This window comes from Pristis pectinata, chromosome 3 (genome assembly GCF_009764475.1).
Source record: "Pristis pectinata isolate sPriPec2 chromosome 3, sPriPec2.1.pri, whole genome shotgun sequence".
Lineage (NCBI taxonomy): Eukaryota > Metazoa > Chordata > Chondrichthyes > Rhinopristiformes > Pristidae > Pristis > Pristis pectinata.
Window position 1 is genome coordinate 49,288,611 of NC_067407.1, and position 13,862 is coordinate 49,302,472.

General features: G+C 38.8%; 1 protein-coding gene across 2 annotated transcripts in view; it reads left to right on the forward strand.

The window, feature by feature from the left end:
• The window catches only part of gpsm2 (G protein signaling modulator 2), a 59,209-nt gene that overhangs the window by 29,051 nt on the left and 16,296 nt on the right, over positions 1–13,862 (forward strand). For both annotated transcript variants that reach the window (XM_052010715.1, XM_052010714.1), the window contains exons 4-9: positions 2,768–2,989; positions 4,162–4,297; positions 5,549–5,691; positions 11,069–11,192; positions 11,869–11,984; positions 12,997–13,152. In XM_052010715.1, the coding sequence (XP_051866675.1) occupies positions 2,768–2,989; positions 4,162–4,297; positions 5,549–5,691; positions 11,069–11,192; positions 11,869–11,984; positions 12,997–13,152 (897 nt within the window). The remainder of the gene's footprint in view (positions 1–2,767; positions 2,990–4,161; positions 4,298–5,548; positions 5,692–11,068; positions 11,193–11,868; positions 11,985–12,996; positions 13,153–13,862) is intronic.

Consider the following 13,862-nt stretch of genomic DNA (forward strand, 5'->3'; position numbering starts at 1 on the left):
GCTTCCGGCGCCAACATAGCATGCCCACAACTTCCTAACCCGCACGTCTTTGGAATGTGGGAGGAATTGAACCTGGGTTGCTGGCGCTGTAATAGTGTTGTGCTAACCGCTACACTACCATGCCTGTCTATGTTCTAAAAAGCCTACTAATCGTGTCATCACCCATGGTGACTGTGGGCAATACCTGTATTCTCCACCGCCTACGCTTACATCCACAGCATCAAGCAAGTTTTCGGCAACTTGAAAATAATGCATCTGGACAAGTGTAAGCTGTGCCAGCTGTGTGTTGAAGCATTTCTGTCCTTCCACAACCTCAGTGAAAGCCCAGATCAGGCTCATGAGTGAGAGCAGGAGTTTTTGGCATTGCCTGGCCTTGCTTTCTTCATTTAACAGTGTAACTTCAATTTGGAAGTGTCCAATGATAGTAACAGACTTCAGCAGCATATCTGATGGTGCAGTAACTTCAGACAGGGTTGAGTGCTAGCAAAGAGGGCAGTGCTCTTTTTGGGCTGTACTGCCTGATGAGCTTCTGTAGGAAGCCATCCAGCCTGCTTCTTACATGAACAGTTGCATGTGGATGGTTCACTCTGACGTGCCCCCTGACACAACCAACTATTTAAAAAAAAATGGGTGCCACACATTCCCAAAGTCAGCAAATCTGAACCAGAGTAGATAATTATCAAACCATGGGCAATAACTACCAGTTGCATTGCCCACTGAACTCAGCAGGATAGCCCTGAAGATGTATGCTTTTATTTTCTTGCACATTAACCCACAAATTGGTAAATCATTCATTGGAAATTTGTGAACTAACCTTATAATACTTTGATTCTGTTGCCTTGGTTTTTGGTGTCTTTAACTGGTACTAAATTTTGCTGGTTTAACTATTCATGTTTATTCAGTACAAAGGGTTGCACGCCAGTAGCTGAAATGGATCTGAATTAAGTACAGTGCTATTAAATGACTGGTTTTAAAAAATTAATGAATTTATAAAATATGGATGGATACTGAGAAACATCTGAGTCAGCTGAGTCATGTCTCAGACTTGTGGATTGGTTGTTGCTAAAGGAATAGTTGCTGTTTTCTATGTGTAACTGCTTGATTTAGGCAAACGTGATATTTTAAATCTAGCCCAATCTATTTGTGCAACAAAGGTGCAGATTTTTGAGCATGCCTGACTATCTCAGGCATGTTGAAAAAGGTAGATAAACTTTGTCAGACTATCTCTTTGAAATGTTGATTGAGCCATATATGCCTTCAGTATTTTAGTACTTAAGCATTTCTTACACCAAGAGGAAATAAAACCTGAAAATACTAATGTCCTACTTTTTTCCCCTTTGAATTGGTCAGAAATATGTGTAAACAAAGCATTGACTAAAATTTAACTTGGACATTGAACTTTGTTTTGAATCTTGTAAACTTGATTGCTTTATGGGTACCAGGTGAGCTGCAGATGGAAGTTATCTGGTTCATCCCAAAAGGTTTAAAGACAACTTTTTTATCTTGGGCTAAAATTTGTTTCCCTTATTTTGATTTGGGAGCTGGGAGTAGGTTTGTGTTGAGCCTGTATGTTTTTAAGCACCTCGTATTTAAGTGAAACACATTTCTCCAAGCGACTGAGAAACGCAAACACTTCTTGTTTTTCCAATCATAGAGTACACATACCTCCCTTAGTACACAAATTCTATCTGCTGATTAGTACTGATCGTCTTTTTGTTGCTTCTCCAGCTTACTGCCTTGTCCAGTTATTATCTGGAATAAAGAGAAGATCCTAGCACTTGTGGTAGATCTATTTCTCCAGTGTATTAATAGTCCATCTATTAGATCGCATTCTCTCTGTTTAAGTTAGTTAGATTCTCAGTATGTTCAAACTCTTCCACTTTCCACAGAAGAAAAATGGCCCTAACTGGTCTCAGTCAGTGGCAATGTACCATAGGCACCTCCTACATCAGCATATCCTGCTAATCCTGTGTAGTTTCTCATGCATTGCATTCCATTTTCAACATTTTGCTAAAGAGATCCCGTTTACCATCATCATTCACTGTCCCTGTTCACTTTATCCCACAAAGAAGGGAGATTGGCCATTAGATCAATACTTTCTACAGCATATTGTCGTGTTACAGAATTTTTGAAAAACTGTGTGCATTTTCTTAGGTAGGCCACTAGCTATTTCATGACATCGAACAACCTTGTCCTTTTCCCACACCAAGGCCCATTGCGATGCATTTCTTCCCTCCCTCCCCCCCCCCCCCCCCCCACCCACGGGACCTGAACAGTATGGATTACTGAAAGGTGGGGGGGATGGTTGTTTGAGCCCTAGTGGTAGAATGTACTATCCCATTTCCCTTCCATGATGGCATGTTGACTTGGCTTGGTTAGATTATGATTTCCAAATAAACTGCTATTACTTCTAAATGACTTGATTCTAGTTTTTTTCTAAACAATAGATGTTAGGCTAATTTTCTTTTTGGCTCTCTGTTTTGAATAGTGGTGTCACTTTGGTAGTTCTCTAGAGTCCAAGGATTTTTGGAAAATTATGAGTACCGCATCCACTATTTCAGTATTTGCTTCTTTTAGGATCATAGGGTGCACATATCAGTAACTCCTCTGCATTTCCCCAGCCTCAATTCTAAGGGCCTTTGTTCATTTGAAACCCTGTCCTTTTCTTAAAAATAGACAACAAGAATTCCTTAATGTTCCTTGTTTGTTACCTCCTGAGTAGTTACATTATAAAATTAATTACTTTCATTTTCTCATGTTTTTGCAGAATGGAAGCTTCCTGCTTGGAGCTAGCCTTAGAAGGTGAACGACTCTGTAAAGCAGGTGACTGTCGAGCTGGGGTATCATTTTTTGAAGCAGCAGTTCAGGTTGGAACAGAGGATCTGAAAACTCTTAGTGCCATCTACAGTCAGCTTGGAAATGCTTATTTTTATTTGCATGATTACTCTAAAGCTCTGGAGTACCACCATCATGACTTGACTCTTGCAAGGTAAGCAAGCACTCTGCCTATAAATATTTACCTGCTTAAGTATACAAAGATTACTGGATTTATTTCAGGTTACATAGTTTCAAAAACTATAATTTGGCTTGAAATTCATCCCTTTACATCCAATATTTTAATGTTCATGTACACAAAATTCACCACAGTATATTCTTTCTTCCCACCTCCTTCAATTTCTTCATTAAATAACCCGATCAACACTAGTTGAGCATTATTTAGCTTCCATGCTGACTGCCTTGTAAGAACCTTGTGTTTATGCAATGACTATGCTTACTTAAGTGAACATTTTAATTATATTCTTGAGAGTGGCTTCCAGTAGCTTTTCCGTGATATTAACTGATCTGATTGTTCCTATTGAATTTTAAATAAGAATACCTTCCACTTCCGAGTCAGACCACATTGATGTGGGCATATGATACCGTTATATTTTGGTCAAAGTCTAGGAACTTCTCCCATGGTATTCATTTTAGGTTGTACCCTCACCACAGGCACTTCACTGATTCAGGAAGGCAGTTACTCCACCTTCGCGGGGGGGGGGGGGGGGGGGGGGGGGTTGTAGAAATTGTGATGTAATAAATATCAACCTTACCTGCACTCCAAGAATGAATAAATGTATTTTTAAAACACGAGACCATATTCTGTTAGTTGTACAGCATGTATTATATTCAAAACCCTGCTCTGCATATCCCAATTCAGCAGGTCCCATTTGCCCACCCCTCCCATGCTGGTTCACTTGGAAACGTTCATTTTAAAATTTTCATTCTGATGTTGAAATCCCTCCATTATCTCGATCTATGCTTTTTGAGCTCAGCATTTGTGATTATAGATTGCCTGACAATGTACTACAGAGTTCTGGCAATAAATGGATCAAATTTTGATGTTTTTGTATGCCATTGAATTATAGTAGAGTGCACAAATTATATTTTATGTTCTAGACAAGCTTTTGGATCTTCACCACCAAGAAGGTGATCAAGAAGCTCTTGGAAATAAATGCAACCATTTTGTTTTAACTTCAGTTAAATTCTTTCTACAAGATCACACAACTTTCAGCCCTGAATTAACTCTGCTGTGCTTCAAAGGATGAGACGAGCATTAAGAACAAGTGCAATGCAGAAAGCGTTGCCAGTTACGTTTTAACCGATTATTTGCTTAATTTTCAGAACAATTGGCGATCGACTAGGGGAAGCTAAGGCTAGTGGCAACCTTGGCAATACTTTTAAGGTTTTGCGTCGCTTTGATGAAGCTGTAGTTTGCTGCCAAAGACATCTAGATATTTCAAGAGAACTTTGTGATAAGGTATTGGTCATTAAAGAATTTGATGTGCCTAACCATCTATTTCTCTGTGCCGTTTTAGATAACGATATTAACATTTACATATTTTTGCCAATCAGGTGTTCAGGTATGACTTTTTATGGTGATATTAGGAATTCAAAGCAAATGACAGAGATCAAGTAATTGCTTATCACCAGTATTTTAGAGGGAGATTGATGGCCAGATTGAGTAATTGCTTGTTGTCATTACTTAGAGTAAACAATAAAATGGATCAAGTTGAACACTGTAGTGAAATTGAATTACTGTGGAGCAGATAAAATCACCTTGCACACCCCAGACAAACTATAGTAGAGCTCTGTTAACTCGGTATACACAGAACTTTGGGTGGTGCTGGCCCAGCAGATTTTCCAGATGATTGGATGTTATCGGATGTTAATACTCCAGCAAACTTTCAATTTACTATTATTTAGATATTACACTGTAGAATAATAAATTTTTCAGTAAACCAGGTGAGTTTGAAGGCAGCGCAGGAACTATGGCCCTGCTGAGTAGAAGGGAGTATTCTTGCTCTTTTGATTCTTTGATTTTTGATCTTAAATGGCTCAGTTAATTGCATAAACTTCTATATTTAAGAGAAAACGAGCCCAATCTATGCAATCAGTTCTTAGCCCTATTCTTATTGGTGAATTAGCACTGCTGCAGTTAGTTTACTGAAGATCTTGCAATTTAAAATATATTTTCCTTTAAGTATGAAAAATGAGTAGCTGGAAAATTTGTGCAAGTTGACCATAATTTCCTAATTGTCTGTTAGGAACTTTGTTTTTCTGTGCCAATAAAGGAAAAGCCAGAGTGTTTGCAGAATTTCTGAGGTGGACCCATTTATGGCATAATGCTTATTTTGCATTTGCGATAGATCTGGTTATTGGTGTCACTAACTAAAACAGTGTATGACATTTATTTCTGCTGTCTTGAGACTTGTTAGAACGATTGATAATTTATAGTATAAATGAGAACTTCAATTCAAAATCAATCAAAATTGTCTAACCAACAGGATGTATTACAAAAATGATCTGCAGTTACAGAATTCTTCTTTAATTAGATGTTCATCATGCTGGGGCAATCCCAGGAGTCCACGGACGTTGTTCATGATTGGACATGTGCACGCATCCTTGACATATTTAATGATTATTGGGTGGGTGGCCTTTTCCTTGCCCCTACTGCTCCTTACTGCATTCCTCTACTTCATACTGTTTTGTTTTTTGTGTTAATGAACAGGTAGGTGAAGCAAGAGCTCTTTACAACCTTGGCAATGTTTACCATGCTAATGGTAAAACACTGGCTTGTGCAGCAGCACAGGACCCAGGTAACTTTCCAGAAGAGGTGATGGTGGTGTTACAGAAAGCTTCGGAATACTATGAGTGAGTAACCTCTTCCTTTAGTTCATAGAATATTAAAGCACATAAATTTAATCCATTTTGATTTTCCCTGAACAAATTAGTCACTTCATTATTCTGCCATTGTACAACATTTTACATTATTTCAAAATATTAATTTTTTTCATAAATTTGGGGCAATGATGGATATTGCTTCCCTAATCACTTTGGGGGAGGGAAGATACTAGAGGAAATAATCAATATTTTTGTTGCTGTGCTTTCTTTCCCGAGATTCACATCTTAAAGTGTATTGAATAGGGCAGTGAGATAGATGTGGGTTACATAGAGCTCAGTAAGGCCTTCTGTAAGGTTCCACATAGGAAACTGGTCCAAATGATAAGGGCCTATGGGATCCAGGGAAGTTGACAAATTTGATCCAAAATTGGCTTGGCAATAGGAAATAGAAGGTGATGGTAGAGGGCTGTTTTTGTGATTGGATGACTTTGACTAGTGATGTTCCACAGGGATTGGTGCAGGGACCCTTGCTGTTTGTAACATGCGTGAATAAATTTGATGTGGGTGTAGGGGGCATAATTAGCAAGTTTGCAGATGACACTAAGATTGGTGGAGTTGTTGACAGTGTGGAGGGTAGTTTTAGGTTTTCAACTCCAGAGTGATATTATTGTGTTGGTGAAATGGGCTCAGAAATAGCAGATGGAGTTTAATCCTGATAAATGTGAGGTGATGCATTTTGGGAGTACTATTGAGCTTTGGACATGCACCGTGAATGTGAGTATTGAGAAACAGAGGAACCTTGACATACAATTCATAGATCCCTGAAGGTGGCAGTGATAGTAGATAACCCAATTGCTTTCTTGACCACGTTATTGGCCTTCATTGGTTGGAGCTTTGAATACAAGAGCAGGGAGGTTATGCTCTAACTTTATAAAACCTTGGTCAGACTTCAGCTGGAGTACTGCATACATTTCTGGTCACCACACTATAGGAAAAATATGATAGCACTGGAGAAGGTGCAAAGAAGATCTGCCAGGATGTTGCTTGGGATGGAGTGTTTCAGTTATGAGGAAAGACTGGAGAAGCCAGGTCTGTTTTCCGTAGAGCAGAGGAGGATAAGAGTGGACACAATTGTAATATATAAAATTATGAGGGGTATAGATAGGGCAGGAAACTTTTCATCATGTCAAAAGTGAATAAAACTAGAGGGCATAGATTAAGGGCAAGGGATTTAGAATGGATCTGAGAGGGGGTGAGGTCTTTCACCCAGAAAGTGGTGAGTATCTGGAATGCACTGCTGGAGAGAGTGACGGAGAAGTGTCTAGACGAGCACATAAATTGGGTTGGCACAGAAGGCTACGAGCTGTGTGCTGGAAAATGGGATTAATACAGGTAGGTGTCCACTAGTTGGCATGGACACGATGGGCCAAATGGTCTTTTCCATGCTATAGGACTCTAACCTCTTCACAAAAGCACCTTTTTTTGTTTATAAAGGATATCTTAAGTCCTTGTTTAGCATAAATTTTGCATCCAAAAGAGCATTGAAAGCAATTGCTGATGAATAAATTTAAACATGGTGAAGTGATTAAACTTTGTCACATGAGCCTGCTTGTTAGTGTAATTTTGTAGAGTTCTGATTGTTGTAGCTTTACCCACAAATCAATCTCTATCTTCAAATGCTAGTTAGTTTTGTTGTTTACTTTGCAAATAATGCCTGTCTGTGTGTGTGTGTGTGTATATATGTGTGTCTGGGGGGTGGGTGGGTGGCGGTAGCTGGGCAAAGGGGAAATTCTGTTTTTATATTTTGGGACAGCTTGGAGCTCCATTACAGTTGACAGCCAGAACTCACCGAGATGTATAGCTTTAAAATCTCAAGCAGTCAATTCTTTATTTGGATGTGTCAGTTTTTGCCTTCATTACTAAATGCACTGAAAATGTCTTTCAAAGCAATGCAAAATACTGCAGCCTCTTGCTTCTCCTATGGAATGGCTGAAGTGGAGGGAACGTAACCGAATTTTATGGAAAGTTCAAATAAATACTTCAGAATTACATCAACAACAAACAAAAGCCATAAAGTTGTACAGCACAGAAAGGGGCCCTTCAGCCCACCACGTGCACGCCGACCTTTTTGTCCATCTCCACTAATCCAATTTGCCCACATTAAGTCTGTACCCTTCTATACCTTGCCTTTTAAAGTGCCTGTCTAAGTGTCTCTTAGTAATAATTGTATCTGATTTCACTGCCTCCTCTGGCAGTGAGTTCCAGACATCAACCATTCTCTGTGTAAAAAGAAAAAAAACTTCAGTTGCAAATCCCCTTCAAAACAATTTCTTCTCCCCTTAAACCAAGCCCTCTTGTTTTTGATACCCTTACCATGGGAAAAAGATTCTGACTATCTACCCTATCTATGCCTTCCCATTTTACATTACTTTTTCAGGTCACCCCCTCAGCCCCCTTCATTTCAGGGGAAACGAGGCCAGCATATACAATTTCTCCTCATAACTGATGTCCTCCAATCCAGGCAATATCCTGCTGAATCTCCACTGTACTTTCTCCAGTGCAATCACATCGTTCCTACAGTGCTGCGACCAAAACGTCACACAGTACTCCCAAGTGCGCTGTAACAGGTGTTTTGTAAAGTTGCAACATAAAATCCCAACTCTTATGTTCCATGGCTCGACTTATGAAGGCAAACGTGCCATTTGCCTTCTTCGATCCCCTATGTACTTGTGTTGTCCCTTTGAAGGAACTTGAATCCCAAGATCCTTCTTGTTCTTCCCTGGCTATCCTCTTGCTCTTGATATGCTCACAGTCTTGGGATTCTCCTTAATCTTACTTGCCAAGGATATTTCATGACCCCTTTTTGCCCACCTAATTTCTTTTTTAAGTTCCCTCCAACACACACTATATTTTTCAAGAGACTTCCTCGATTCCAGTTGCCTATACCTGCCATATGCTTTCTTTTTTAATCTGATCAAATTTTCAATATCAAGGTTCCCTAATGTTGCCAAGTTTGCCTTTCACCTTTATTGGAACATGCTGGCATTGAACTCCTGATAACTTTAATAGACTCCCATTTTTCAACTGTTGCTTTACCTGCAATCATTTTCTCCCAATCTACTTTTGCCAGGCCCTGTCTTTAACTATTGAAATCAGTATTCCCCCAATTCATGGTCTCAACTTAAGGACAAACTTATCCCTTTCCATAACCTTATCCCTTGAAACCTACAGAATTATGGTCACTGTTCCCAAAGTGTTCCCCCTTTGACATTTCCACCATCTGCCCAGTTTCGTTTTCTAAGAAAAATTCAAGTAGATTGCAAAAACTTGTAAAAAGGAAAAGGTTAGTGAAGTCAAGTATAGGTCTCCTATAGGCAGAATCCAGGGAATTTGTATTGCTCTTCTCTTTGCCTGATCCCAAATTAAAAAAAATACTTGTGTCCTCTTCTGTTAAGACAGAATTAAGTAACCAAAGTGTTAGGGAACCAAGAATCCAGTGAAGTTGAGGAACTAAAGGAACTTGACGTCAGTAAGAAAATATTGCTGGAGAAAGTAATAGCACTGAAAGCCAATAAATCCTCGGGACCTGATGATTTTCATCCCAGAGTACTAAAGGAAGTAGCTGTGAAAATTGTGGATAAAAAGTGAGATAGCAGGACACTTAGAAAATATCAATGGGATTAGACAAAGTCATCAGGGATTTCTGAAAGAGATTATATTCGACAAATCCTCTGGAGCTTTTGAAGATATAATTGGTAGAATAGGTAAGAACCAGTAGATGAGATTGTACTTGGATTTTTCAGAAAGCCTTTGATGAAGTCCCACAAACCTTTAGTATGCAAAAGTAAAGCGCGTAGTCTTGGGGAGTAATGTATTGACAAGGATTGAAAAATGGTTGACAGATGAATGGGAATAAATGTTTCTTTTTATGCGGCACGTAGTAATTAGTGGAATACTGCAGAAATCAGTGCATTGGCCTCGGCTATTTGTAATATATCATTGGTTTTGGATGAGAACCAACCATAATATTTTGGTGTTTGCCAACGACAGCAAAGTAGGAGAGATTATTAATTAAGGATGCAAAGAGATGTCAGGGTGACATGACAACAGATTGCGAAAGTGGCAAGGGTGTGGAAGATGCAGTATAATGTGAATAAATTTGGTAGGAAAAATAGGTGGCATGTTATTTAAATAATGTTAAATTTGGAAGTGTTGGTATGTACAAAAACCTGGGTATCCTTGTACACCAGTTACTGATAGCAAACATGTATGTGCCAAGCAGTTAAGACAGATGGTGTGTTGGTCTTCATAGCAAGAGGTTTGAGTACATGAGCAAGGATGTCTTGCTATAATTGTACAGGGCCTTGGTGAGACCACATTGGTGTATTCTGTGTTATTTTGGCCTCCTTATCTAGGAAAGGATTTACTTGCCATGGAGGGGAGTGCAGCAAACATTCTGAGGTGGTGGGGCTGACATATGAAGAGAGATAAGATTGAATAGTATTCATTTGAGTTTACAAAAATGAGAGATTTAATTGAAACTTGCACATTTCAGACCAGACGAGGTAGACTGGATGTGGGAAGATAGGGCCTCTAGAATGAGGGATCATAGTTTCCAGTTACAGGAAGACATTGAGGAATTTCTTCTGAGGGTGGTGAACCTGTGGAATTGGCGATCATAAGAGGGTCGTAAACGTCAAGTCACTAAATATTTTTCAGGAGATAGATAAATTTCTGGTCTCAAAGGGTATCCTATTACCTCTGGAGAATTTTGATCAGTCCTAAAGTTTCCCAGACAATGTTACTAGTTTGTGCCTGGAAAAGGACAAATGAAGAGATAGAAAGGGACCTCAAAGCCAGTACAATGGATCTGGGAAACTTTAGGACTGATCAAAATTCTCCGGAGGTAATAGGATACCCTTTGAGACCAGAAATTTATCTGTCTCCTGAAAAATATTTAGTGACTTAGCGTTTACGACCATCTTATGATAGACAATTCCACAGGTTCACCACCCTCAGAAGAAATTCCTCAGTGTCTTGCCCTGTAACTGGAAACTATGATCCCTCATTCTAGAGGCCCTATCTTCCCACATCCAGTCTACCTCGCCTGGTCTGAAATGTGCAAGTTTCAATTAAATCTCTCATTTTTGTAAACTCAAAGGAATACTATTCAATCTTATTATAATATTAATATCATTGTTATTTTGATCACATCTGCTGTTTCCAAGTATTTCTCAAGGGTCAGATGTACAAATATATTCTGGTAACAGCTGGATTTCATAATAAGTAACTGGAGATGTTAATTTGAATAGTCAATAATTTACAATGCAAATTCATCATTGCATTTTTTTTGTGTTAAACAAGGTTCTAATGACTAGTGTTTAACCTGTAACAATTTTATTCATAGGGCAAACCTGACAATGGTGAAAGAGCTTGGAGACAGAGCAGCCCAGGGACGGGCTTATGGGAATCTAGGAAATACACATTATCTTTTGGGGAACTTCAGAAAAGCAGTGAGATCCCATCAGGAGGTAAGGGATGTCAAAAGCACTCTTTACCATTTTTCAGTGTGCCATCACGGAGATTCAAATGGATTATTTTTGTTGGATTTGGATAGAATATTTTATAACTTGATGAAAGACTAAGTTTGGCTATCCTTGTTCTTCATTTGCTATGTGCATAGATCCGAAGCCAGCCTATCTCACAGCAAACACCTTCAAGATATAAAGGTCTTCAGCTGTACTGATTCATTCTTCCTACTTTATTTCCTATTATTTCTACTTATAAAATTAGAAGCATTACAAATAGAAGTTATTCTCAAAATAATACTGTGCTGGCTTGTGAACTTGAAGTGCATATTAAACTTTTTCTAAACTTGAGGACGTATGGTACCCTCAGCCCCCCATACTTGCATTCATCTGGGCCAATTCAGAGATTTAGAGAACAGATTTAATATTTTATCTATTCAATAAATTTCCAAGATCTGGTTACTTAAGTGATTTACAAATGATCCAAAAAACCGTAATACTTATTAATAATTTAGTATTAAGCATCCTGCCCCTAAATACATACAATTCAGAGAAAAATTCAACTTTTCACATATCTGCTTCTGGCAGATGCAATTGTTCTGTGTCATCATGCAGTAAATGCAGTTTGTGTAAATTTCAATTAGCTTCTGTTTTTGATTAATTCATTTCATGATTGCAGCGCTTAGAAATTGCAAAAGAGTTTGGAGATAGATCAGCTGAAAGGAGAGCATGCAGCAATCTGGGAAATGCCCATGTCTTTCTTGGTGAATTTGCAGTGGCTGCTGAATATTACAAGTGAGCATTATTTGTATTTGAAGCCTTCATTCTTTTAAATTTTATAGCTAAATGTTGAGAAGCCATTGTATTGTTTTGCCTTTGTGTTTGGGGTAAGGGGAGTTCAGTGGGGAAGAATTGGAAATGTCATTACTCGACAAGTGTCCAAAGTTAATATGCATAAAACCTGCAGCTTGTTTGATCTCTAAACTGAGATGCTTTGGCCAATTTGAATAGCCTGCACGATGATCTGGAATTTGATCAATTAGCTAGGTACTGACCAGAGACCAATTGCAATACCCCTGTTCACTATGGGATACACTCAGTCATGTGGCCACGACATTGAAAGCTGTTATAATAGCCCAGATTATGGAGAAGAAATGACTGTAGTATTATATGTAACTATGTGTCATGGTTTGGGATTTCTGCACGTATGAACAGTCTTAAAATGGGTGACAGCTGTTCAGCATTTCTGCAACTGTTCTAAAGTATTGTCAGCACACGTGTGTGAAATTGTTCAGATTCCTCATCACCTATGGACACTGACTGTAGAGGACTATAGTTTTTCGGTTTACTTTTTCTAAGTGTGTTTTAGTTTAAAATTTAAGTTGGAATAGTTTTTCTATATTTCTGATGTCAAATTTTTGATGACTTGCTAAACCAGGGGATGTGGCTTAGCCAGTTATCAGTTTTTTTTTACAGCAAATTTTCTGATTGGATTTTGTTTGTCCTGATTCCATTTTATGTTTCTGAGTCACAGGAGGATTGGGACAGCTTTTGGCAGTGAGTTCCCACTGGAAGGACTGTGCAAGATTAGTGAGATCACTGTTAGGTCAGCGGTATGCCAATGTAAATGCAATGAGCAAGATTTATTGTTCTTGGTGGGAAGTTGGTGGGGGGGGGGGCAGAGGGCAGAAGTGGTTGCAGAATCTGTTTCAATTTCTTTCTTAAAACATTGAAATATGACATTGACACTAAAATATTTGAATGTTGGATTAAGCATCTTGAACTGAGTTCTTTACTATTTATTCAGGAGAACATTCCATCTTGCTCGACAGCTAAAGGACAGGGCCGTGGAAGCACAAGCCTGTTACAGTCTGGGAAACACTTACACCCTGCTTCAAGACTACGAAAAGGCCATTGAATACCATTTGAAACACCTTATGATAGCACAAGAGCTTTGTGATAGGTAACATTTAAAGTTATTTGTGTTAGGTTGAGCCTGTTGTTATTATTGACTGCAGTCTACAATATATTCATGAGTATAGAAGCTCCGTTACAAGACTAATAATCTAAAAGCCAAAATTAATGCGTTCAAAACCTGCAATGGTAAATGTAGAATTTCTATGTAATATAAAGCTATATAGCAAGGAAACTATCTCCCTGAATGAGCCAGGTGAAATGTAGTCCAAGCAAGGAAACTATCTCCCTGAATGAGCCAGGTGAAATGTAGTCCTTATCAATCCTATCTTATTTGTGATTCTAGACCATAGATTAACACCAATTGGCTTCCAGGCCAATAGTGATGTGGTTCAATGCTTTCTGAAAGATGAGAAAGAAACTTGTAGGGCGATGGGGGAAAGGCAGGGGAATGGGGTCTAACCGGATTACCCTAGTATGGACTCAACAGGCCCAAATGAACTCTTTTTTTTTCCATGCTTAAATTTGAGTAGTGACCCAGCAAACTACTCTGATATACCCAACCAGTAACAATGATAAATAAAAAATTAAATGCTTAATTGTCCTGGATATTGACTCTCTTTCCCCATCATTGGCAGTCATTTTGGACAGAAGGTGACTTGTTTCCACTCTTGGAAGTGAAAGATACCGCTGCATGAATTTTTTAACATGGTCAAGCTGTTGTACACTGGTGACTGCATAGACCTGATAGAGCAAAAT